General features: G+C 42.2%; 1 protein-coding gene across 1 annotated transcript; it reads left to right on the forward strand.

The window, feature by feature from the left end:
* On the forward strand, positions 1 to 14,238 carry LOC112260331 (coatomer subunit beta'). Its single transcript, XM_024435353.2, has 21 exons — positions 1 to 150; positions 773 to 910; positions 1,025 to 1,111; positions 1,243 to 1,369; positions 1,495 to 1,643; positions 1,778 to 1,924; positions 2,064 to 2,163; positions 4,040 to 4,182; positions 5,404 to 5,603; positions 5,810 to 5,920; positions 6,011 to 6,099; positions 6,295 to 6,401; positions 6,616 to 6,759; positions 7,020 to 7,150; positions 8,126 to 8,333; positions 9,279 to 9,389; positions 12,340 to 12,554; positions 12,774 to 13,050; positions 13,252 to 13,335; positions 13,564 to 13,710; positions 13,838 to 14,238. The coding sequence occupies exons 1-21, from the start codon at positions 148 to 150 to the stop codon at positions 13,952 to 13,954; spliced, it is 2,835 nt and encodes a 944-aa protein (XP_024291121.1). The 5' UTR covers positions 1 to 147; the 3' UTR covers positions 13,955 to 14,238.
* Positions 14,239 to 24,819: the final 10,581 nt, after the last annotated feature.

Consider the following 24,819-nt stretch of genomic DNA (forward strand, 5'->3'; position numbering starts at 1 on the left):
ACCTCCAAAATGGCACGTCATCATTTCCCATCGCACGCCGTTTCAGGAAGTTCCACGTCACTCGACAGTCCGTCCACAGAAAACGCAACACCGACTGAAACTATTCATAATTCATTCACATAAAAAGAGACAACCCACTGATAAAACATGGTGAGACAAGTGTACATTCGTTGTTGAAAGATGTGTAGTCTGAATTGCATGTAACCAGTTTATTTCAGTAAAGCCGGTGTCGATTGTGATAGGCCAGCCATGTTAGCTAACTAGAAAACAAGCTAGTCCTCTGTAGCTAACTAACATTAGGTATCTTACCATTTACCGACCTAGCTAGTCCGATTCATTATTATTTATTGGGATGATAAAAGCTAAGCACTCGTCAGCTAGCTAGACCATTTAGCAAGGATAATGCTAACTAGCTAACGTTAGTTGTGTTAGCTACGTCTATCCGTGGCAAGGATGCTCGTCTTCTTTGCTAACTAGCTCCATGTCACATCTTTACTAAGCGTGAGCAGTTAGCTAACTAGTTATTTCTACGTTTTGCATGTAAAATCGTTTTATTTAGATGGTACGGTACCTTGATAGATATTGTGCTGTCAGTATTGACGTTTTTTTGGATGTGGTCATGAAGGATTATGAATTGGTCGTGTTTTATAAGCTAACGTTATCACTTTTAGCAAACGTTAGCTGGCAAGCTAGCTAGCTCTCTGCAATCAGATGAGTACGTTGTGCACTGCCCTGTCTGTTTATTTGGATTGACTTGACATCTGTCTCAAAGCCTCTCAGGCTGGACATCAAGCGGAAGCTGACAGCCCGGTCAGACCGGGTGAAGAGTGTGGACCTCCACCCGACCGAGCCGTGGATGCTGGCCAGCCTGTACAATGGTAGTGTCTGCGTCTGGAACCATGAAACACAGGTACACACACAAACAGTTTGATGTTGAATATTTGCGCAATGGAGATAAACAGCTCTAAGCTAAACTTGTATGCAATGAATGAGAATGTACAATTTGTAAATATATCCTTTTCAGACCTTGGTGAAGACCTTTGAAGTGTGTGACCTTCCAGTGAGAGCATCGAAGTTTGTAGCCAGGAAGAACTGGGTCATAACAGGAGCCGTGAGTGATGCTTTAAATTCAGGACAAGCATCTAGCTAATGAGAACTTTTGATGGTTTATCTTCCCATGGAGACTACACGCTTACTGTATTTGTAGGGTCATAATATGTCTTTCCTCCCTTCTCTCTGTAGGATGACATGCAGATCCGTGTGTTCAACTACAACACCCTGGAGAGGGTTCACATGTTTGAGGCCCACTCTGACTACATCCGTTGTATTGCCGTGCATCCCACCCAGCCCTACATCCTCACAAGCAGTGGTACACAATCAGTAACTTGTCTTTTATGACTTGCATCATTTTATACATATGGGTCAAATACATAAACTGATTATCTATCACACAAGTATTATATTAACTAATTGTTCCATCGTGTGTGTGTCCAGACGACATGCTGATTAAGCTGTGGGACTGGGAGAAGAAGTGGTCTTGCAGCCAGGTGTTCGAGGGCCACACCCACTACGTCATGCAGATCGTCATCAACCCTAAAGACAACAACCAATTTGCCAGCGCTTCTCTGGACAGAACCATCAAGGTAACACCAGACACTGTGTGTGTGTGTTGACTTTACCACACAAGTCATGTGTGTGCTGACAAGAACTTAGTGTAGATGTTTGTGAATAGTGTGAGTGTATTTATTTGACTAACTCATCCTCTGCCCTATTCCAGGTTTGGCAGCTAGGCTCCTCTGCTCCTAACTTCACCCTTGAGGGCCATGAGAAAGGTGTCAACTGCATTGACTACTACAGTGGAGGGGACAAGCCCTACCTTATATCAGGAGCTGATGACCGCCTGGTCAAGATCTGGGACTACCAGGTAAGACTGCTGAGGAATGAAACAAACACTTTTAGCTTGAGAAAGCTGGTAACCTGTTCAGCAGATGGGTTTTCTGGTCTTTGATGATACTGTATTGGTCCAGGCAAATGTCTCACACTCCTGTCCTGTGTCTCTTCAGAACAAGACGTGTGTGCAGACCCTGGAGGGACATGCCCAGAATGTGTCGTGTGTCAGCTTTCACCCAGAGCTGCCCATCATCATCACAGGCTCAGAGGACGGTGAGTAAATACCTTATACACTCTTATTAGATTCTGATCCTTTGTAGATACTTGTTCTGTTTGTGGTGAGCAGACGAACGGCTATGTATTAACTAGAGGTGGACCGATTATGATTTTTTTTCAACGCCGATACCGATTATTGCAGGGCCAAAAAAAGCAGATACCGATCAATCGGACGTTTTCAAGTTCTTTATTTGTAATAATGACAATTACAACAATACTGAATGAACACTTATTTTAACTTAATATAATACATCAATAAAATCAATTTAGCCTCAAATAAATAATGAAACATGTTCAATTTGGTTTAAATAATGCAAAAACAAAGTGTTGGAGAAGAAAGTAAAAGTGCAATATGTGCCATGTAAGAAAGCTAACGTTTAAGTTCCTTGCTCAGAACATGAGAACATATGAAAGCTGGTGGTTCCTTTTAACATGAGTCTTCAATATTCCCAGGTAAGAAGTTTTAGGTTGTAGTTATTATAGGAATTATAGGACTATTTCTTTCTCTACCATTTGTATTTCATTAACCTTTGACTATTGGATGATCTTATAGGCACTTTAGTATTGCCAGTGTAACAGTATAGCTTCCGTCCCTCTCCTCGCTCGAACCAGGAACACAACGACAACAGCCACCCTTGAAGCAGCGTTACCCATGCAGAGCAAGGGGAACAACCACTCGCAAGTCTCCAAGCAAGTGACGTTTGAAACGCTATTAGCGCGCACCCCGCTAACTAGCTAGCCATTTTACATCGGTTACACCAGCCTAATCTCGGGAGTTGACAGGCTTGAAGTCATAAACAGCTGCTGGCAAACGCACGAAAGTGCTGTTTGAATGAATGCTTACGAGCCTGCTGCTGCTTACCACCACTCAGTCAGACTGCTCTATCAAATCATAGACTTAGTTATAACATGATAACACACAGAAATAAGAGCCTTAGGTCATTAATATGGCCGAATCCGGAAACTATCATCTCGAAAATAAGACGTTTATTCTTTCAGTGAAATACGGAACTGTTCCATATTTTATCTAATGGGTGGCATCCATAAGTCTAAATATTCCTGTTACATTGCACAACCTTCAATGTTATGTCATAATTATGGAAAATTCTGGCAAATTAGGCTGCCCAAACTGTTGCATATACACAGACTCTGCGTGCAATGAACGCAAGAGATGTGACACAATTTCACAATTTTTTATTTTAGCTAAATATGCAGGTTTAAAAATATATACTTCTGTGTATTGATTTTGAGAAAGGCATTGATGTTTATGGTTAGGTACACATTGGAGCAACAATACGCAACGCATCGATTATATGCAATGCAGGACACGCTAGATAAACTAGTAATATCATCAACCATGTGTAGTTAACTATTGATTATGATAGATTTTTTTTTTTAAAGATAAGTTTACGTGCTAGCTAGCAACTTACCTTGGCTTACTGCATTCATGTAACAGGCAGGCTCCTCGTGGAGTGCAATGTAATCAGGTGGTTAGAGCGTTGGACTGGTTAACTGTAAGGTTGCAAGATTGAATCCCCCGAGCTGACAAGGTAAAAATCTGTTGTTCTGCCCCTGAACGAGGCAGTTAACCCACCGTTCCTAGGCCGTCATTGAAAATAAGAATGTGTTCTTAACTGACTTGCCTAGTTAAATAAAGATTGAATAAAGGTGTTAAAAAATATTTAAAAAGCGGCCAAATCGGTGTCCAAAAATACTGATTTCCGATTGTTATGAAAACTTAAAATCGGCCATTCCGATTAATCGGTCGACCTCTAGTATTAACTCTACTCTATACAATGTACGCATGTTTTTACATATAAAAAGCACACAATCAAAGTTCTGAAAGAAACCAATAATTTCTCTGGTTCCATAGGCACTGTGCGCATCTGGCACTCGAGTACGTACCGTCTGGAGAGCACGCTGAACTACGGCATGGAGCGCGTGTGGTGTGTGTGTGGCCTGCGAGGCTCCAACAACGTGGCCCTGGGTTACGACGAAGGCAGCATCATCATCAAGGTGTGGAATATGGCCATATACACTACATGACCAAAAGTATGTGGACCTGCTAGTCGAACATCTCATTCCAAAATAATGGGCATTAATATGGAGTTGCCCCCCCCCCCTGCTGCTATAACAGCCTCCACTAGCAGTCGGCGTTCCAATTCATCCCAAAGGTGTTCGAAGGGGTTGAGATCAGATCAGGACATTGTCATGCTGAATCGGGAAAGGGCCTTCCCCAAACTGTTGCCACAAAGTTGGAAGCACAGAATTGTCTAGAATGTCATTGTATGCTGTAGCGTTAAGATTTCCCTTCACTGGAACTAAGGGGCTTAGTTCGAACCATGAAAATCAGCCCCATCCCTCCTCCACCAAACTTTACAGTTTGCACTATGCATTCAGACATGTCGGGTTCTCTTGGCATCCGTCAAACCCAGCTTCGTCCTTCGGACTGCCAGATGGTGAAGCGTGATTCATCGTTTCCACTGAGTCCAATGGCTGCAAGCATTACACCGCTCTAGCCGACGCTTGGCATTCCGCATGGTGGTCTTAGGCTGCTCGACCATGGAAACCCATTTCATGAAGCTCCCGACAAATGGGTCTTGTGCTGACGTTGTTTCCAGAGGCAGTTTGGAAGTAGGTATTGAGTGTCACAACCCAGGACAGACGATTTGTACGTACTACACGCTTCTGCACCTGGTGGTTCCGTTCTGTGAGCTTGTGTGGCCTATCACTTCGCGGCTGAGTCACTGTTGCTCCTAGACATTTCCAATTCACAATAACAGAACTTCCAGTTGACCGGGGCAGATCTAGCAGGGCAGAAATGTGAAAAACTGACTTGTTGGCATCCTATGACAGTGCCACATTGAAAGTCACTGAGCTCCTCAGTATGGGCCATTCTACTGCCAATGTTTTCTCTATGGAGATTGCATGGCTGTGTGCTTAATTTTATACACCTGTCAGCAACGGGTGTGGCTGACCTAGCCGAATCCACTAATTTGAAGGGGCATCCACATACTTTTGTGTATATATAGTGTATTTGTGCATAAGATTCAAAACTGAAGAACCCACAGCTATTTCACAATACAGAGTTTGATAGAATTTCAGTTTGTACACATTGCGTACATGCCTTTTTTTCAAAGTACCCTTCTATGTTGAAACAACTACTTGGTGACATCTCTGAAAGCCACGGTACTTTACTCAGTCCATCCTCTCCTCCACCTCTCCTGCGTGCTGTAGCTGGGGCGTGAGGAGCCAGCCATGTCCATGGACACCAATGGGAAGATCATCTGGGCCAAGCACTCAGAGGTGCAGCAGGCCAACCTGAAGGCCATGGGCGACACGGAGATCAAGGACGGAGAGAGGCTGGCGCTGGCCGTCAAAGACATGGGCAGCTGTGAGATCTACCCCCAGACCATTCAGCACAACCCCAACGGAAGGTCAGTCCGACGTCAGCTATTCGGTGAACCTAATTAAACGCCTTGCACAACAACTACATGTTAGTGTTTGTGTGCCACACATTTTAAAGGCAAGTAAGTTGTTTTCAAATGTTTGGAGAAATATGATATTCATATATATCCAAACACTTCATCTGTTGAAAATCTGGATTATTTTATGGAGCCTCTCTTTTTGTTTGTGTTGTCAGGTTTGTTGTGGTGTGTGGAGACGGAGAGTACATCATCTACACTGCCATGGCACTGAGGAACAAGAGCTTCGGCTCAGCCCAAGAGTTTGTCTGGGCACATGACTCCTCTGAGTGAGTTCAACACACACACACACAGACATTCTTTGTTATGGATGGTTACTGTCTGTCAGTGGTTAATGTGCGTGGTCTGCCTTGTCGCAGGTATGCCATCAGAGAAAGCAACAGTGTGGTCAAAATCTTCAAGAACTTCAAAGAGAAGAAGTCTTTCAAGCCAGACTTTGGGGCTGAAGGTAAATTGAAGAGATCAGTTGTGGTGATCAGTTTGTAGTGTGAAAAAAGATACTGCATAAAAAATGGAACCTGGCAGGCAACAGAAAATGTTTTAAAATGTTTTGCAACAGAAAACAAAAATGTTATTCGACATGTCCAGATAGCTTAACTGAGGGACTAACTGTGTGTGTGTGTGTGTGTGTGTGTGTGCGCAGGTATCTATGGAGGCTTCTTGCTGGGCGTCAGGTCGGTGAACGGTCTGGCCTTCTATGACTGGGAGAACACAGAGCTGGTCCGCCGCATTGAGATCCAGCCCAAACATGTGAGTACTGCTGTCGAGGAAAGGGCATCTTGATCAGAATATAGATGGGTGCGAGAGTGCCCTAGCATGTACAAATGTTTGTTTTAGTCAGTGTTTGTTTTTCCACACAGTACCGTATTGGTAGAAATGGTCATATGACACAATTTGCATTATCGTCATGAAATCAGGACTGTAAGTGAAGCATGAGAACACTTCCTCTCTCTCGGTTTTGTAGATCTTCTGGTCAGACTCAGGGGAGTTGGTGTGTATAGCCACAGAGGAGTCCTTCTTCATCCTGCGCTACCTGTCCGAGAAAGTAGCCGCCTCCCAAGAGAACAACGAGGGAGTGACGGAGGATGGCATCGAAGACGCCTTTGAGGTGTGTGTGTGTGTAACAGGTTAATACTCGATATTACCTTGTACCTGTACTGACCTAGCAGGTAGACTCTGCAACTCTACAAGAGAGGCTTATGGTTTCGACTGAAGACAAAGCACAATGCCTATAGCCATCCAGTAGAGGGCCCTAGACAACAGGGCACCAGTGAACACTCACCATCTGCCCTCTCTCCCCAATCTGTCCCCAATCTGCCATTTTGTGTCTTGATCAGGACACTGCCATTTTGTGTCTTGATCCCCCAGGTCCAGGGGGAGATCCAGGAAGTGGTGAAGACAGGTCTGTGGGTGGGAGACTGCTTCATCTACACCAGCTCTGTCAACAGACTCAACTACTTTGTGGGGGGAGAGATTGTCACCATCGCTCACCTGGACAGGTACTGCGTACCAGGGTTGTATATTTATTAGTGCACAGCGTAGCAATATTTTGCAACTGAAAAAGAAAACAAGTGTTTGGGTAGGTCCTACCCGTTTTGGCCCATTTGGTTCCTAGTGAATACTACCCAGGATTAATAGGCTGGAGTAAGTGAAGCTCAATACTACTGTTGCTTTGGGTCCGACCCTGTTTTTTTGGGGTGTAAAGCACCAATGTTGGGGATGTAAGACCAGAAACAATCATCAATATTCAAACGTTGCTTTTTGGAGAAGGATTAGACTAGCTGTTTGTTAAGTCAGCCAATATTATCTTAATGTTAAGCCAAAAATCCCCACTAGAGTGTCCTCTATAGGGCAAAATTTGAGTCCGTCAAGACATTTTGTGTTTTGAAAGCCCACCCGTTATATAAAGATTCAAGTTCAGAGGGCCTTCAAAGAGGGTGCCACCAGTTGCCCATCCCTGTATTAGGTGGCTTAGAGTTTAAAGATCACATGTTCAGAGAGCTTTCACACCTTTTTGTGCCCCTGTAGGAGTATGGCACTGCTATTGTCAGAGGGCTTCTCGAAGCCTCTATATATGTACTTCATAAGCAGGTCCACCTCGCTTCTGTCTAGCAACGTGCTTCGGCTACATTGACATCTCATTTATCCTACAACAAGACTATTCAACAAATTAAAATGGGGGGGTAACCTAACCCACCCTACATACAGCCTAATTTACTTCAAAAAAATACATTGAGGTAGTTTTCCAGACAAAGATTAAGCCTAGTACCATACTAAAAAGATCTTCCCATGAAAATCTTCCTACTAAAAAGATCTTCCTCCATTGAGCATGCTTATTTAGTTTAGAACTAGGCTTCATCTGTGTCTGGGACACCATCCCTAAAACTAAAACTCCCTATCCCTAAAACTCCATCTCAAAGTGTGTTTTCCTTTTTTAATTCCTATAACACGTTATCGATCTACTCCATCCGTAGAACCATGTACCTGCTGGGCTACATCCCCAAGGACGACCGCCTGTACCTGGGCGACAAAGAGCTGAACATCGTCAGCTACTCCCTGCTGGTGTCTGTGCTGGAGTACCAGACAGCTGTGATGCGCAGGGACTTTGGCATGGCCGACAAAGTGTTGCCCACCATCCCCAAGGAACAGAGGACCCGTGTGGCCCACTTCCTGGAGAAACAGGTCAGAACCAGGAACTTCCTGTTAATGAAGGAAATGAGGTGTGTAGAATGGGGTACTTTAACTCTATGGGGGCGCTGGGGGGAGTGAGTAGATTCTAGCTAGACTATGGAATGTTATAGGGTGTCCAATTCAAAATGCATCTTTTGACCAAAGGGTAAAATAATGTTAATTGTGTATATAACCCTCTTAAGAAAACCTCATGTCTCAAAAGTAGAGTTTTTATCCTTGTAGGATGGCCAGAATTAGGGTGACTAAATTCATGGAGGCCAGAGGGGGGGTAATGAAATCAGGAAAATTACATTGCGTCAGCTAGACTGGATTCTGTGCAAGGCTCACTTTCCCGTTGAACTCGTCATCTGTCTTCTCAAATCTGCAGGACATAAAACAATATAGAGGTAAGATGGATATCAATTTTGAGACATGAAGTATTTAAAAATATATATATTTTAGTATATGTTTCTCATATTAATCTGAAATTCCTGGTCTTTTTAGAAGGTCCCTTACATAAACAAGCGTATCCCTAAAGCACTGACTGTATACCAGGCTTTTTATTCTCAAAGCCTCTTACATTTGGTTCAGCTTGTTATGCTAATTTGAGCTTTTTTGCGATCCACTGAAACAAGTTTGAAGACGACTACCACACAATGTAAAATCTTCATGTTGTTACGATAAACCTGCACTGCTATTTCAAGAGCTCGGTGCTTATTATGGGATGTATTGGGTTACAAAATTGGACTTTTTGGATATGTCAATGATTAGTAATTGTGAGAAACATTTATATAGTTACATATCAGGATATTATTTTTGACGATATATAATTCTGCGCTCTTCATCTTCAACACGGGTCAAGCTGCGTTTTGTGTGGCTGCTGTTTTACTGTTGTGAGAACTGACTGTGTTTGTGTGAAATGTTATGTTTACTGACATGTTATTTTTGGTCGTCCAGGGCTTCAAGCAGCAGGCTCTGGCCGTGTCGTCAGACTCGGAGCACAGGTTTGAGCTGTCCCTGCAGCTTGGGGAGTTGAAGATCGCCTATCAGCTGGCTGTGGAGGCAGAGGTAAGATCTTCAGTACACTAGACTTTGGAGAGACCACTTCACACACACTACAAGAGAGTTCAAAGACTGTAAATCAAATTTTATTTGTCACATGCAACGAATACAACTGCTGTAGAAATGCTGGTATTTTGCTTCCCAATGATGCAGAGTAAAAAATACAAATAAGGAATAAAATAACCAAGAATGGAGCTATATACGGGGAGCACCAGGTCAATGTGGAGCTATATACGGGGAGCACCAGGTCAATGTGGTGTGCAGAGGGAAGAGGTATTTGAGGTAGATATGTACATGAAGTCAGGGTAAAGTGACTAGTCATCAGGATAGAGTAAAATAAAGAACAGAGTAGCAGCAGCAAATGATGAGTGGTTGTGTGTGTGTATATGGTTTGTATACACTTCATGTACAAAATCCCCCCCCCCCCTTTTTGTCCTCCAGAACAGCCTCAATTTGTCAGGGCATGGACTCTACAAGGTGTTGAAAGTGTTCCACAGGGATGCTGGCCCTTGTTGACTCCAATGCTTCAGTTGTGTCAACTTGGCTGGATGTCATTTGGGTGGTGGACCATTCTTGATACACACGGGAAGCTGTTAATAAGCGTGAAAAACCCAGCAGCGTTGGTACACACTGGTGCGCCCGTGACCTACTACCATGCCCCGTTCAAAAGCACTTCAATCTTTTGTCTTGCCCATTCACCCTCTGAATGGCACACACTCAATAACCTGTCTCCTTCATCTACACCAGTGGAGGGATGTAGACAGCCGTGATGATCATGGATGAGAACTCTCTTGGTCGATAAAGGTCTGCAGCTTACCATGAGGTAATCTATATAGGGCTGTTGAGGAGACTGTATTACCGGCGGTCACGATTCACGAAGGCAGTCAAATTCCACGTGACCGTTTAGTCACGGTAATTAGGCTTTTCCAAGCTCTGATGCTGCTGCTGGTCATTAGTAGAATATCAAACTTGCTAACTGCCTGGTATTCAGCACTCTTGTCCCTCTAATCACTCTGACGTCAGTGCCAATGTGATGGAAAATCTAATCAAACACTTCGAGAGCTCATGTTCTATAGGTTATGCAATTGTGAGAGAACGGCGTGATGGCCTCTTAAAATTGTCCGCTTTCTACAGGCTAGGCCTACTGTATTTATTTCTCAACATTCCTAATATTAAGCACATTGCTTCTCTTTACAGCAGGAGTATAGCCTACCTGGCTGGCATGAAAATGAACCACGGGAAAAGCGTCCTCCATTCGCTTTAAGTGCATAGATGCCATGTAATTTTCCCCCTGCACATTTTGAGACAGGTGCATGATAATGGTCCATTCTAAATCCAAACAAATTTCATACACATTATTTAGTATATATGTAAAGACAAGAATTAAATCAAGAATAATCAGATGTGTGACAATATTATCCTACCACTTGTGAATTATATATTATCACTTGTGAATGATGCCCAGCATAAAAAAACAATGCCTTTGAAAAAATAAATAAATTACAACTTATTTTAATCAATCATAGTCGCACACCTCATGTAGCCTAGCCCATAGGCCTATATGTTTTGATAAGGTTTGTATCACAACTAGTGGCCAAATAACGTCTTAAAATGAAGCACATTAATCCGCTGTACAAGGTGTAGAGCCTAACTGGCATACATAAGCAGTGTGTGAGTATCAAGTTTGGGGAAGATCATTTTCACCATAAAAATGCACCTTTTTATAATAAAAGCATTACATGCTTTTGGGTTATAATTATTATATTTAGCCCAAGGGCACAACAGCCACTGGCTGCGGAAGGCGAGTGCATTACGGCCACACAAAGGGGATTCCCCGGGAATGTTGAGGCATTGTGCCTTTTCAAGTGACTTTTTTTCCTAATCATTAATAGAGTTGCATCATGCAACCTCACAATGCATTAAAAATCAGAACAGAGCCCAACGTTTGTGGAACAACTAAAGTTCCATTAATAACTCTAAATGAAGCATATAGGAGGACTTATTTAACCGCTCAACACAGAATAGCGGCATGTGTGCACTCCATCGTCTGGAGAAAATATCCCTTTCTATTTTATTCAGCTTTGCTCAATTCTATTCATGCTATAAAATAATGCCACGGAATTGTTGTCTGCTAAGTGAACTAGTGTAGCCCACCGCCATATGGCATAACCAGATCAGGACCTAACATAAGGACATCTGAGTATGCGATTCTGTTCTTCTGAAATAGACTACATTATTTTCCTACCATGCTTCTTTAGACATGTTTAAAATAAGATTTATTGTGAAGGTGTAGGCTGTTACATGGATTTAGACTTTCTAAAAATGTAGATGTTTCAAAGGTCTGCATCAGTGGCTCGTAGGAAGCCAGGAGATGCTAAATGTGTTAATTAACGGGTCAATTACCGTGAGACCGGCAGTTATTTGCTTGCTGACTATCACAGCCCTAGTTCTATATCAGGTGAGCAATATCTTGAGATTTCCTTCACACTGGAAGCAGCACACCAGTTATTTATGGGGAAAAAAACACACCCCTCCTTTAGACTTGCCCGACGTTGCCAACCGATTGTGTACTACGTGCATAGCGCCATCATACATGTCAGTCGTTCACGAATGAGTTATTCAATACTGAAGAGTATCTGCTCGGTTTTAAATCTATTCAGTCAACATCTGATTTAGATCTGAGTCGATTGTGTACTCAATCATATCGTTAAATGTATTAACCGTCCTTCTGCACTAAACAGTGCTGAACTGTATGATTGTTTTAGCTTAGACCCAACTCCATACAATATTAGTCTAACCGACAACATGTATGTATGTATGTATATGTATATATATAATATATATATATATATATATATATATACATACACATGTATGTATGTATGTATGTATGTGTATATATATATATATATATATATATACACATTAGAACCGTTTCATTTTTCTCTGGTGGCAGTCGGAGCAGAAGTGGAAGCAGCTGGCAGAGCTGGCCATCAGTAAGTGCCAGTTTAGCCTGGCCCAGGAGTGCCTCCATCATGCCCAGGACTACGGCGGCCTGCTACTGCTCGCCACGGCCTCGGGCAACGCTGCCATGGTGGGCAAGCTGGCCGAGGGCGCTGAGCGGGACGGCAAGAACAACGTGGCCTTCATGACTTATTTCCTGCAGGGGAAGTGAGTACAAGGGAGGGTAGAGGGGGTACACGACGATGTCATATCCAGCTCTGTTACATATCCAGCTTTCCTAAATTCAGTAGCGTTACAATGAGGTATTGGAATCCTACACGACACTACTCCTGTATGTTTGATCTTTGATGGAGCATGTGATCAGTAGCGGTGATTTGGACCTCTCTCTGATACTGGTCTCAAGTCTCCTGTCTGTTTTCCCCCCAGACTGGACCACTGTCTGGAGCTGCTGATCCGGACCAACCGGCTGCCCGAGGCAGCCTTCCTGGCCCGCACCTACCTGCCCAGCCAGGTGTCCAGGGTGGTCAAGCTGTGGAGGGAGAGCCTGGCCAAGGTCAACCAGAAGGCGGCCGACTCGCTGGCCGACCCCACCGAGTATGAGAACCTATTCCCCGGTCTGAAGGAGTCGTTTGTGGCCGAGCAGTTCCTCCGGGAGACCTGCCTGGGCAACTCCCGGCCAGCCACCGACTACCCTCTGGTCACAGTGAGTGGTGGGGGTTCGATGTGGGACTGTAGAAATGAAATGGAAATATCTGGCTTGCAAATCTCTAAACTGAAAGCTAGCTATGGATGTATTTGCTGCACAGGAGGAGTCCAACTTGAATACGTAGTAATTCCTATCGCTCCCATTGCGGCCTTTCTACTTATTTACTCACATTATCCATATCTTGCCTCTTTTCTCCAGCCCAATGAAGAACGTAATATACTAGAGGATGCCACGGGCTACGAGCCCAAAGGAGTTCCCCTCTCACTTGCCACACTGGTACCAGTAAGTCTGCTTCTGAGACCTTCACTATACAGTTAAAGTAATAGCCAACTTGATCAAAGGACTTATTTAGATCTACACAGACTAGGTGTTTTTTTCCATCATAGGCCTGGAAGAGTCGAGTTTCAAATCTAGAAATGACCTCATGTGTTGGCTGGATTGATGGGCAAGCCCGGGACAGCTGAGACACTGGAAACAGAGTCCTGCTCATGCCTGTGTGTCTGTCAACAGGGTGAAGACTGCAGGGAGGAGATCACGTTGGCTGCTGGAGTGCTGGCATCCGTGTTGACGCCCCCCGCGATCCCCTCGGAGCCAGAGCCTGAGGCTGCACCTGAAGAGGAGGCGAGCCCCGGTTCATCTGAGGCACTGAAGAACAAGGTAGGCAACGGTCTCCCTAGAAAGACAGTAGGGCAGGCTCTGGACAAGTAATGCACTGTACCCAGCGAGATGTATGAATGTAACCCGTTGCAGTATTCAGTACCGTTAGCTGTGTTATTTCCCCCAGGCCCTGGACGAACTTGAAGATGACCTAGACAACTTGGAGCTGGACGACATCGACACCGCGGACATTAACCTGGACAACACAGACATTAACCTGGAAGATGACTTCTTAGATGACTGAGAACCACCCCCCCCCCCGGCTATGAATTTATTTAAGAGACCAAACCCCCTTTTGTATTTGTACTTAACATGTGTTTTGTTTGGAAGACTGAGTAGATGAGAAATCCATGCGAGGGGAAAGAGGCAAATTATACTTCTTGATTCTTAGGCAGATTTTACACTTCATCCAGGGCCTTACCTTCACTAACTATCCGTGCATTGAGCTATATAATTTACTCTCTGTATGTGTACAATGATAAATCACTGTTCATATGCCTAATAAATTGCTATTGCTGTACATTTGAACACTGGTGTTGTCGTTTTTGGGCCCATACGGGATTTAATCATTAGACGCTGGCTTTTAAACTAAAACTCTAGATTCTTTACATTTGGTGTCGGTGCTCTTATCAGCAAAAATGCTTGCCTTATGTTACGCTGAAGCTAAAAACGAGTTAACTCTGTATTCATTTTTCCATTCATGTATAAAATTTGCTGGTTTTTAAATGTTATTTCAATCAAATTACTCTAAAGTTACTATTGACATACCAGTAAGCCATCTTAAAGGGATCTTTCACCCAAATTATAAAATGACATTGGTTTCCTTACCCTGTAAGTAGTTTATGGGCAAGGAATGACGTCAATCCATGTTTTGTTTACCTGACCATGTTTTTTAGCATTTGTCGAACAAATGTTAGTCAATGGTACAAATATTAGCATTTTTGCAGTTAATTTCCAAATCGAAATTTACCAGCAGCTACATAACAAAATGCTGTGATCATAACCAAGTGGGGAAGTGGTAAATACCAGTTGGATGCACTCATGTGCTTTGAGCTTGTTGAGAAATGCCGATTGGCTAATGGCCAACAAGCTGCGTCAACCATAAACTAAAAGTACCTCTATCATGATTGTAAATGAAAAATAATGTTTTGATATTTAAACTGATAAATTCTGTTATCAAGGTCCTTTAATAGGTGAAGTCAGGTCAGCATTTGGGAGAAGTTGGCGCTCGGGATGATAGTTTCCAACTAGTAATTACGAGTTGGCGTGGCGTTCAAGTGGATTTTTCAGTCGTATGTGGCAAATACCACTTTCAACTTGTTTATGAATGCAGCATAATAAAGGGGAAACCAATCTTGTCATGTTCAGCAGGCCAAACCATTGCGGAACATTCAGAAAATGTTTATGTAGAACGCCCACTCTTATTTGAATCCTGCACAGATTCAACAATCCAAAATGTCAGAGTATTACTACACTCCCCAAAGTCAAAAAGACTATCAGTACTAGCTCTGAGTGTGGTTGTCTGTGCAACCTAACTGCAATGTAGTCGATCTCTAAAGTTCACCCTCAAGGGTTTTGTCTAGATACAGTATACAGTTTGTCAAAAGTTACTTTGTGGCAGTTAAGAAAATTAGGTTAGGGTTAGCAAAAATTAAACAAATTTTCTTTTGACATCAATTTGACATAAGATGCAGTAGTATTCCATCTACTCCCTCAAGATTGTTGGAAAAGCATTCCTCGTGAAGCTGGTTGAGAGAATGCCAAAAGCTGTCATGAAGGCAAAGGGTGGCTACTTTGAAGAATCACAAATATAAAATATCTTTTGATTACATGATTGCATGTGTGTAATTTCACAGAAAACATTGACAAAACAAACTTGAATGAGTAGGTGTCCAAACGTTTGACTGGTACTGTACATGTTATTAGGGGTAAAGTGACTATGGCTAGATAAACAGCGAGCAGCAGCATAAAAATAAAAAAATGAAAAAAGGGGTGGGTCAATGCAAATAGTCCAGGTATCCATTTAATGAATTGTTCCGCGGTTTTATGGCTTGGGGGTAGAAGCTGTTAAGGAGCCTTTTGGTCCTAGACTTGGTGCTCTGGTACCACTTGCTGTGCAGTAGCAGAGAGTAGTCTATGACTTTGGTAGCTGGAGTCTTTGACCATTTTTTGGGCCTTCCTCTGACTCCGCCTTGTATAGAGGTCCTGGATGGCAGGAAGCTTGGCCCCAGTAATGTACTAAGCATGCACCACTGAGGGGCTCCCGTGTTGAAGATCAGCGTGGCAGATGTGTTGTTACCTATCCTTACCAACTGGAGGCGGCCTGTCAGGAAGTCCAGGATCCAGTTGCAGAGGGAGAGGTTTAGTCCTCTGTGAGCACTATGGTATTGAACACTGAGCTGTAGTCAATGATTAGCATTCTCACATAGGTGTTCCTTTTGTCCAGGTGGGAAAGGGCAGTGTGGAGTGCAATTGAGATTGCGTCATCTGTGGATCTGTTGAGGCGGTATGCGAATTGGAGTGGGTCTAGGGTTTCCAGGATGATGGTGTTAATGTGAGCCATGACTAGCCTTTCAAAGCACTTCATGGCTACAGAGGTGAGTGCTACTGGGCGGTAGTCATTTAGGCTGGTTACCGTGGCGTTCTTGGGCACAGGGACTATGGTGGTCTGCTTGAAACATGTAGGTATTACAGACTATCAGGGAGAGGTTGAAAATGACAGTGAAGACACTTGACAGTAGGTCCCCGCATGATCTGAGCACACGTCCTGGTAATCCATCTGGCCCCGTGGCTTTGGGAATGTTGAAATGTCTTGCTCACAATGGCTATGGAGAGCGTGATGACAGTTGTACGGAATAGCTGGTGCTCTCATGCATGATTATTGTTTCAATTTGCCTGCAATGAAGTCCCGGCCACTATTTTCAAAGTTCAAGAATTTAATTTGAACAGAGCTGCAGAAGTAGTGGAATGTCAGTTCAAAGTTGTAAGAAATGCATTAAATGAGTCTGACTTGTTTTTTTTTCACGATGGAAAAATAAACACGTTAGTTTGGCTTTACATAAACCGGCCAGTATATGGTGATAGTATTGATTTATTTTATTGAGGGACCATTTTGTGATTGCTATAGCTATATATTTATATATTTTTTTTAAACCGTCCAGAAGATGGCGATAGTATTTGTTTTAGTACAGCTTTTCTAAACAGAGGTGCAACATCGCGAGACTTCCGGGAAGTTGGAAACAGACCATGCGGGGTTTCAGAAGTGAAAGATGTCTGTTTTATTTTCTCAAAATCAAAAGACAACCTAGATTTGAGCCATCGGTTTCCATAAAGTTGGCGAAAGATTGATGCCATGAGTATAAAGTCAGCATAAAAACAAGCGCATTCTCCCACCAGAGATGTGTTTCCATCAAATTGACTTGTTTCGGATAAAAGGCTGCATGTGATGACTCCTTAGGGTTAAATTCCCATGTACCAAATAAAAATACAACTTTAATGGGTTTCCTGCACATTTAACTCAACTGATGGTTTCGTCAGAAAAAGTGTTATATAGCGATTGTGCTCATTCTGGTCTTGGCATATGCGCTATAGCCAACAGCTCACAGAGTGTGGGTATAGCCTACTAAATGAGTGTATTATGGACAAAAGAGAACCATTATTTTGATTTGTTGGCAGCCATCATGTCACCAGAAGACCCTCAATTTATTGGAAAGGAGCATAAAAAGCGCATCGCCATGCACTTTCACAACCCTGTGTAGTTCATCTAATTTATTTAATCTGTAGCCTAATAAACAGAATGATTAGTGGGAGGACCACACACCAGATCACGTGACTCCAAATTGATGGTTACTATAGCAATATGCCATAAGTGTTTCCACTGCCATTTCTCACATTAATTGTACCAACACAAAAAGAGCCCACCTTGTCTATTGTTTTGTCGACATTTGGAAAGTTAACCAAATTAGCAGTTTCCATTAGGCCTCGACAATTTTTATACCCGAAATGTGCTATTATGGAGCAATTTCAGTGCCAAAAATTGTATTTGAATTCCAGACTTTTCAATGTGTTAGGATATTGAATTTGGATTGTGCATTACAAATTCAAATATTTCACTAATGTAATCATTGAATTCATTACTTGAACTTGTATTTCATGATTTGAAATTGCATATTGCATTCAGTTTTGAAATGTCAATTTAATATATTCAGTTTCAATATGGTAGTTATTGCAAGTTTAAACCATAATTTCAAGTTATTCAAAGTTTCATATATTAAACTTGTCAGATGCATTCAGAATCAGTTAAATTCAGTTCTCTAAAGTCAGATTCAAAACCAGAGACATCCTGGCACTTTGCCAGTCAGGAAAGGTAGAGGAGCAGATAGAATCTGTCACGTATAAATAATTGGAGACAGGCGCAGGAATACGTAATAGGGAGTTTTAATACTTCACCCAAAAATACGACAGACCATAAAAAGGCACGGGGACAAAGCCCAAAAACAACAAGTATACAAAAACACAGGGATGAAACCCAAACAAAAGAGCGAGGTACAACCTTGAATTAATACACGGGACCCGTCATAACAAGTGCGCAACAATTCACAGGATGAGACCCGTAATAACGAGTACACAAAACACGCAAGCTGAAACAAAGCACTGATACTCACACGACCAGCGGACATGGAAACAATACCCGGCAAGACATTGGTGAACACAGAGCACATTTATACAATTACTAATCAGGTGGAATGGGAACCAGGTGTGCTTAATGAAACAGTTCAGTGACGCCTAGAGGCTGGTGACGTAGACTTCTGGAACTGGTGCACGGAATGAACAGCAGTACCGGGGCAATCCGCGACAGAAGGAAACGCTCACTCTGGTAAACAAAAACGTCTGGCGGTTTCTAAAGCCAATGTGACTTGTTTAATTTATTTCCTTCCTATGAATGTATATCTAGCATTTGAACCACTTTGGCTATGAGCTATTGCGACCGCAATCCTGAAAGCTAAGACTCTCTGGACCATGGACGACGTGCCTTCTGTTCCCCTCTATGATGATCACAAGCCACGTTATAGTTGAAATGGCTTGTCATAGCCCTTCTTAAGGATAGACTTTCCACTCCCTATTTAATCTTGCTTTTGTGACTGACTGGGTTCGAATCAGGTCTCCTACATGTCACAAGAATGTGTTAGCCCACTTTTGGGAGTCAGGGGAAATGTAGTAGAGTAAAAGTAAAAGTTGTCAAAAATATAAATAGTAAAGCAAAGTACTGATACCCCCCAAAAAGTACTTAAATAGTACTTGAAGTATTTTTACTTTTAGTACTTTACATCACTCACCTTTGGTAGTTAGCTAGATGACTACACCTGGAGTTGTGCAGCCTACGTCAAATACAGATTTATACAGGGATTATTTAAAGCACTCATTGAAGAGGTAGGGTTTCAGATGTTTTCGGAAGATGGGTAGGGACTCTTCTGTCCTAGCTTCAGGGGGAAGCTGGTTTCACCATTGGGGTGCCAGGACAGAGAAGAGCTTTGACTGGGCTGAGTGTAGGGGTCGGAGGGCCAAGAGACCAGAGATGGCGGAACAGAGTAGTAGGGTTAGGGTGTAGGGTGACATCCTAGGTCCAGCAGTAACTTAGAGGGAAGTAGCTAGATAGTGTAGCTAATATCAGGGTGACAGCTAAAGCAAATGTATTGCCTTTGTATTCCGATAAAAACGGAAAAGTTCTGAACACTCACAAGTCCCAACTTCAGCAGACAAGTATCAAATTCTTGCTGAAGTTTCTAGCCGGAAGCATAAACTAGCTAGTTGGGGAAGGCTCATTAAACTAAATCCATTCATCCCCACTCAACTCTTGCTGCACTACATACTGTACGTTATCCATTTTTGGCATCATGGCTGCATTCAGTAAGTTTTTACGTTCTGGAAAGTTCAATTGAACAGAAACGGTGCTGTACTGAACGACCAGTTGAAAAACGGGAGGGGGTGAGTTGGGGAACACTGTCAGCATGGTCACTGCCCTTTCCATTTTTTTTGTTTTATGAGCATGGCCTTATTTCTATTACAGCATATTGGATGAATGTCATTCATATTCCATTCACCCAGCTCAACGTACCATCAATAGGTTTAGGCTACGGCATGATACTCATATTTTCCCTACACCCATCATGAGGTTTCTACAACCTAGCCAAGAATGAAAGTTTACAACAAAGGTGCAAAGGCCGAGAGAAATTAGAGTAATCAAGCTGACAGACAGTGACATAATCAATACTGTCTTGCACACTCTTGCCTGCATCTAGCTGATCTAGGTTGTAATCTGATCCCGTTGCAAACGAGGGTTTCCTATTGGACAAATTCAGGTATATTTATCCCTGTTGCGTTCTGTTTGCTTCCATTTAAGAAACGTTTTTCAACAGAATCGGCGGAATGAATACACCCCTGATCACACGAAACACAGAACTATCCGCGACATAAAAACCGCATGATCACTTTGCTTGTGTCACGCCCCGACCTTAGAGAACCTTTTATTTCTCTATTTTGGTTAGGTCAGGGTGTGACTAGGGTGGGTAGACTAGTTTTTTCTTTTCTATGTTGGCCTGGTATGGTTCCCAATCAGAGGCAGCTGATTGTCTATCGTTGTCTCTGATTGGGGATCATATTTAGGCAGCCTTTTCCCATCTGTTGTTTGTGGGATCTTGATTTTGTATTGTTGCTTTTTAGCCCTACAAAGCTCTATGTTTCGTTTGTTACGCTTTCTTGTTTTGTGCCGGTTATCATAAATAAAAAATGATTAACTTACCCCACGCTGCATCTTGGTCCAACCATCCTGAGCGTTACAGCTTGTTGCATATATAATTCCTTCTTGCGTCTACGCCCTCTTTTCCTCTCACCTTTTCCCTTCGCTTGTGGACTTCAGTGTAGAATACAACTGCTGTCTGTGACCAGGCAACAAAAACATTCCAAGCAAACTTTCGTACCATAACCACTAACCGCTATACACAGCCTACATCGTTTTCACCAAATTAACGTCATAGTCAACATAGCTACTAGAACTAACGCATTAGTAAACCCGCTACAATCATGCAGTACAGTGTACAGCAAGCAGTTTAGCAGTTACACTGGCGGGCCTCGGTGGCAATAAATTAATAAAACCAAACGCTTACCTTGACTTGGAAGAGTTCCAGTGTTGGATAGCCATAGCCATAACATAGCATCCTTATCTGTTTGAACCGGGTGTTTGAGTAGGTTAAACTAGTTAGCTGCATTCGCTAGCTAAGTAAGTGAAAGTCTAATATATATACACATAGTACAAAATATAGCTAGCTCTCTCTGTCTCTCTTGCTTCTCCTTCATTTTGGAAGAAATTAATTTGTTCAAAACTGTTCAATTATTGACTTTCTCTTTGAGTGAACTACTCACCACATTTTATGCACTGCAGTGCTAGCTAGCGTTAGCATATGCTGTCAATATTAGACTCATTATCTGATCCTTTGATTGGGTGGACAAATGTCAGTTCATGCTGCAAGAGCTCTGATAGGTTGGAGGATGTCCTCTGGGTAGTTTCTAATAATTACTGTGGAAGTCTGTGGAAGGGAGTGAGAACCATGAGCCTCCTAGGTTTTGTATTGAAGTCAATGTACACAGAGGAGGACAGAAGCTATATATCCTCCGGCTACACCATGCCCTTACAAAAATGTACCATGGTACTACTACGGTACTTTCATTCATACCATGGTACTACTATGGTAGTTTCAATTATACCGTTGTATAGTCTGAATCATGTAAATGTACCATGGTTTTAGCCTTGAAGTATGATGGTAATACCATGGTACTGCCATTGTACCTAAATATTACCATGGTATGGCATCATTTATACCATGGTATTGGAAATGTACCATGGTTTTAGCTTTGAAGTATGATGGTAGTGCCATGCACTTAAATAATACCATGCTATTGTCTCACTTTTACCATGGTATAGATGTGGATAATGGAAATACCACAGTTTTAACCTGCATTATACATTCTACCATGGTAACGCACAATTATGATAAATGGTACCAAAAAGTAATTTATTAAATTGTGAGTAACCATAGTACAATGACAGTACAAGTAATTAAATATTCAACCCTCAAGAGGTTGATTGGTATTATATTGATGAAATTATATACCAGTATGGGCAAGTTTCTGACAAAGTCAGAGGCAGGCTACAATTGTTGGTCCTAGTTTGTCTGTAACATCAAAGAAAAATTGAAATAGTTACTATGAAAAATGGTTAATACTTTCTCATACTTGGGTTCCCTGTGTTGCCAACTTGAAATGTGGGAGAATGTGAGATATACACTTCATGACCAAAAGAGTGTAGACACTTGCTCGTCAAACATCTCATACAAAATCATGGGCATTAATGTAGAATTGGTCCCCCCTTTGCTGCTGTAACAACTTCCACTCTTCTGGGAAGGCTTTCCACTAGATGTAGGAACATTGCTTCAAGGACTTGATTCCATTCAGCCACAAGAGCATTAGTGAGGTCGGGCACTGATGTTAGGCTATTAGGCATGGCTCGCAGTCGGCGTTCCAATTCATCCCAAAGGAGTTAGATGGAGTTGAGATCAGGGCTCTGTGCAGGCCAGTCAAGTTCTTCCACACCGATCTTGACAAAGCATTTCTCTATGGACCTCGCATTATGCACCAGCCGACGCTTGGCATTGCTCATAGTGATCTTAGGCTTGTGTGCTTGGCCATGGAAACCCACTTCATGAAGCTCCCAACTAACAGTTATTGTGCTGATGTTGCTTCCAGAGGGAGTTTGGAACTCGGTGGTGAGTATTACAACTGAGGACAGCCGATATTTACACGCTACGAGCTTCAGCGGTCCCATTCTGTGATCTTGTGTGGCCTAGACATTTCCACTTCACAATAACAGCACTTACAGTTGCCCAGGGCAGCTCTTGCAGGGCAGAAATTTGAAAAACTGACTTGTTGGAAAGGTGGCATGCTATGACGGTGCAACCTTGAAAGTCACTGAGCTCTTCAGTAAGGCCATTCTACTGCCAATGTCTGTCTATGGAGATTGCATGGCTGTGTGCTCAATTGTATACACCTGTCAGCAATGGGTGTGGCTGAAATAGCTAAATGTCCACATACTTGTGTATATATAATGTATTGTAGCCTAATCTTTGGCATTTTGTAATCATTTACAGTATTTAAAGTTAAAGGGTGTTGTGCTTATTTCGGCCCACAGACGGAGGCTCTAGTGGTTGCTTCACCACTCTCACTCTACAGTGTCTCTCGCGCTAGCCTGCCTTTTCGGCAGTGTTGCCAACTTAGCGACATTGTCGTTATATTTAGCGAGTATTCAGACCCTTCTAGCAACACATTTTCAAAAAAGCGATTAGTGACAAATCTAGCGACTTTTTCTGGTGTTATTGGAGACTTTTGGAGACTGACCTGAAAGCACATATTGTTCTTACTCTTCTCAACGAGCAGCGTGTGCTGCTGTGGGCCCCACCCTGTCCCAAAGCACTCACAGGCGGCCCAGTCCTCACGCAGCAGTCCCTCCCAGCTGCAGTCAGAGAAGGAGATGTTCACCCCTCCGCATCCAGACTGCAAATGAATGCGCATGGCTGGCTGATCCCACCCTGGCTTACATTTTATTTTTTAACTATTAATCTGAATTAGGTCTAGACTAGTTACCATAATTTTCTCACATTGCCATTGACAGTTTTGTCTATTGTCTCTTTTTGGTCCATTTAGATTATTAAATGTAGATTGTATACAAAAAAATGTAAAAAATGTTATGGTTAAAAATGTTCATGTTTTACTGTGACTTGTTGTAGGCTCCTAAGTGGACCATAAGGTTAAAAACCAAACCAAATTAAGAAAACTAAACTAAAAAATAATAATAATAATATAATATTATTATTATTTTTAAATAAGTAACTCAGCCAGAGTGTCTCTTTTGGGTCACATTTGCCGGTCCCAACCCCAGATAAAGGGGGAGGGTTGGAATTCTGACATAAAAAAAACAAGAATCGACTGAAGAAAGTTCATTTGTAGTTCTAAACATATTTAGGGTGTTTTTTTACTCACTTTTTGTCTCTCCCACGACGTTATTCCTCTCACCTTCAGCATCCATCACAATTACATGCACCTGACCAATTATGCAAATTAGGGGATGACGTCATTTGGGGACTTTTAGGACAGTCAATAGCTACTTTCCTTACTGAGGAGTTGGCAACACTGCTCAGGTGAGTCACTTGAATGAGAGAGCCAAGCCAACTGGAAACTAAAGAGAGAAGCACCAGATAAACTAAATATTGTAAATGTTTTCATCACGGTGGGCGAGTTATAAAGCATAGAATATGAAACACAAAGTTAAGTGGAGTGTAATGATATAATTGTTGACATTTTTTGATAATGTTTTGATAGTTTAATTATTAAAAGTCTGTTAGCATAGAAGACTGAAGATAACTCCAGTCAAGCTAGCCTGTCCTAGTCATGGTGACAGGACCAATGAACGTTCACACATTCTTAAAAAAAGGGAAACATTGTAACTTGCTGTTTTTAGGGATATGTTGAGAATTACATGATGAAAATGTATCTATGAGATAAGATGCTAATTAATACCATTTTACAAATGGTTTGTTTGGTGTGTTGGCTATTTAGAATTGTACTATAAGAGTAGCCAAGTCTGTTGAATGTGAGAGAGCCAACTGAAAACTGTTTTGAAGAGAGATGCACCAGATAAACTATCTAGTTATTTTAAATCTCCAAGGTTTCAGACTCCCTTCATTCTTCTCACCATATGCTATCCAGGTCCCAAGGTTTAAGAGGGTACACTACACTACTAGACCATGTGTGTTGTGGTTTTTCACTATAAACTAAAGGGATATAAGAGGGTACTAGGCCTATGCTTTGCCATTGCAGAGTGAGAAGTTAATGTTGCATTATGTGAGTATCATACATTTCTATGTTTTTGGTCACTACCCCAAAAAGCATGGTAAAACAACTACCATGCATTCATGTTTCACTACATGCTGCCAGTACAAAACCATGGTATTGTTTTTATTGTACTACCATTTTTAGAAAAACATTTTTTTTACATTTAAC

Source organism: Oncorhynchus tshawytscha, linkage group LG10, assembly GCF_018296145.1.
Source record: "Oncorhynchus tshawytscha isolate Ot180627B linkage group LG10, Otsh_v2.0, whole genome shotgun sequence".
Lineage (NCBI taxonomy): Eukaryota > Metazoa > Chordata > Actinopteri > Salmoniformes > Salmonidae > Oncorhynchus > Oncorhynchus tshawytscha.

Coding starts and splice junctions, on each gene's coding strand:
- LOC112260331 (XM_024435353.2), top strand. Junction 911..1,024: donor TCTGGAACCATGAAACACAG/GTACACACACAA, acceptor TATCCTTTTCAG/ACCTTGGTGAAGACCTTTGA. Junction 13,336..13,563: donor CACTTGCCACACTGGTACCA/GTAAGTCTGCTT, acceptor GTCTGTCAACAG/GGTGAAGACTGCAGGGAGGA.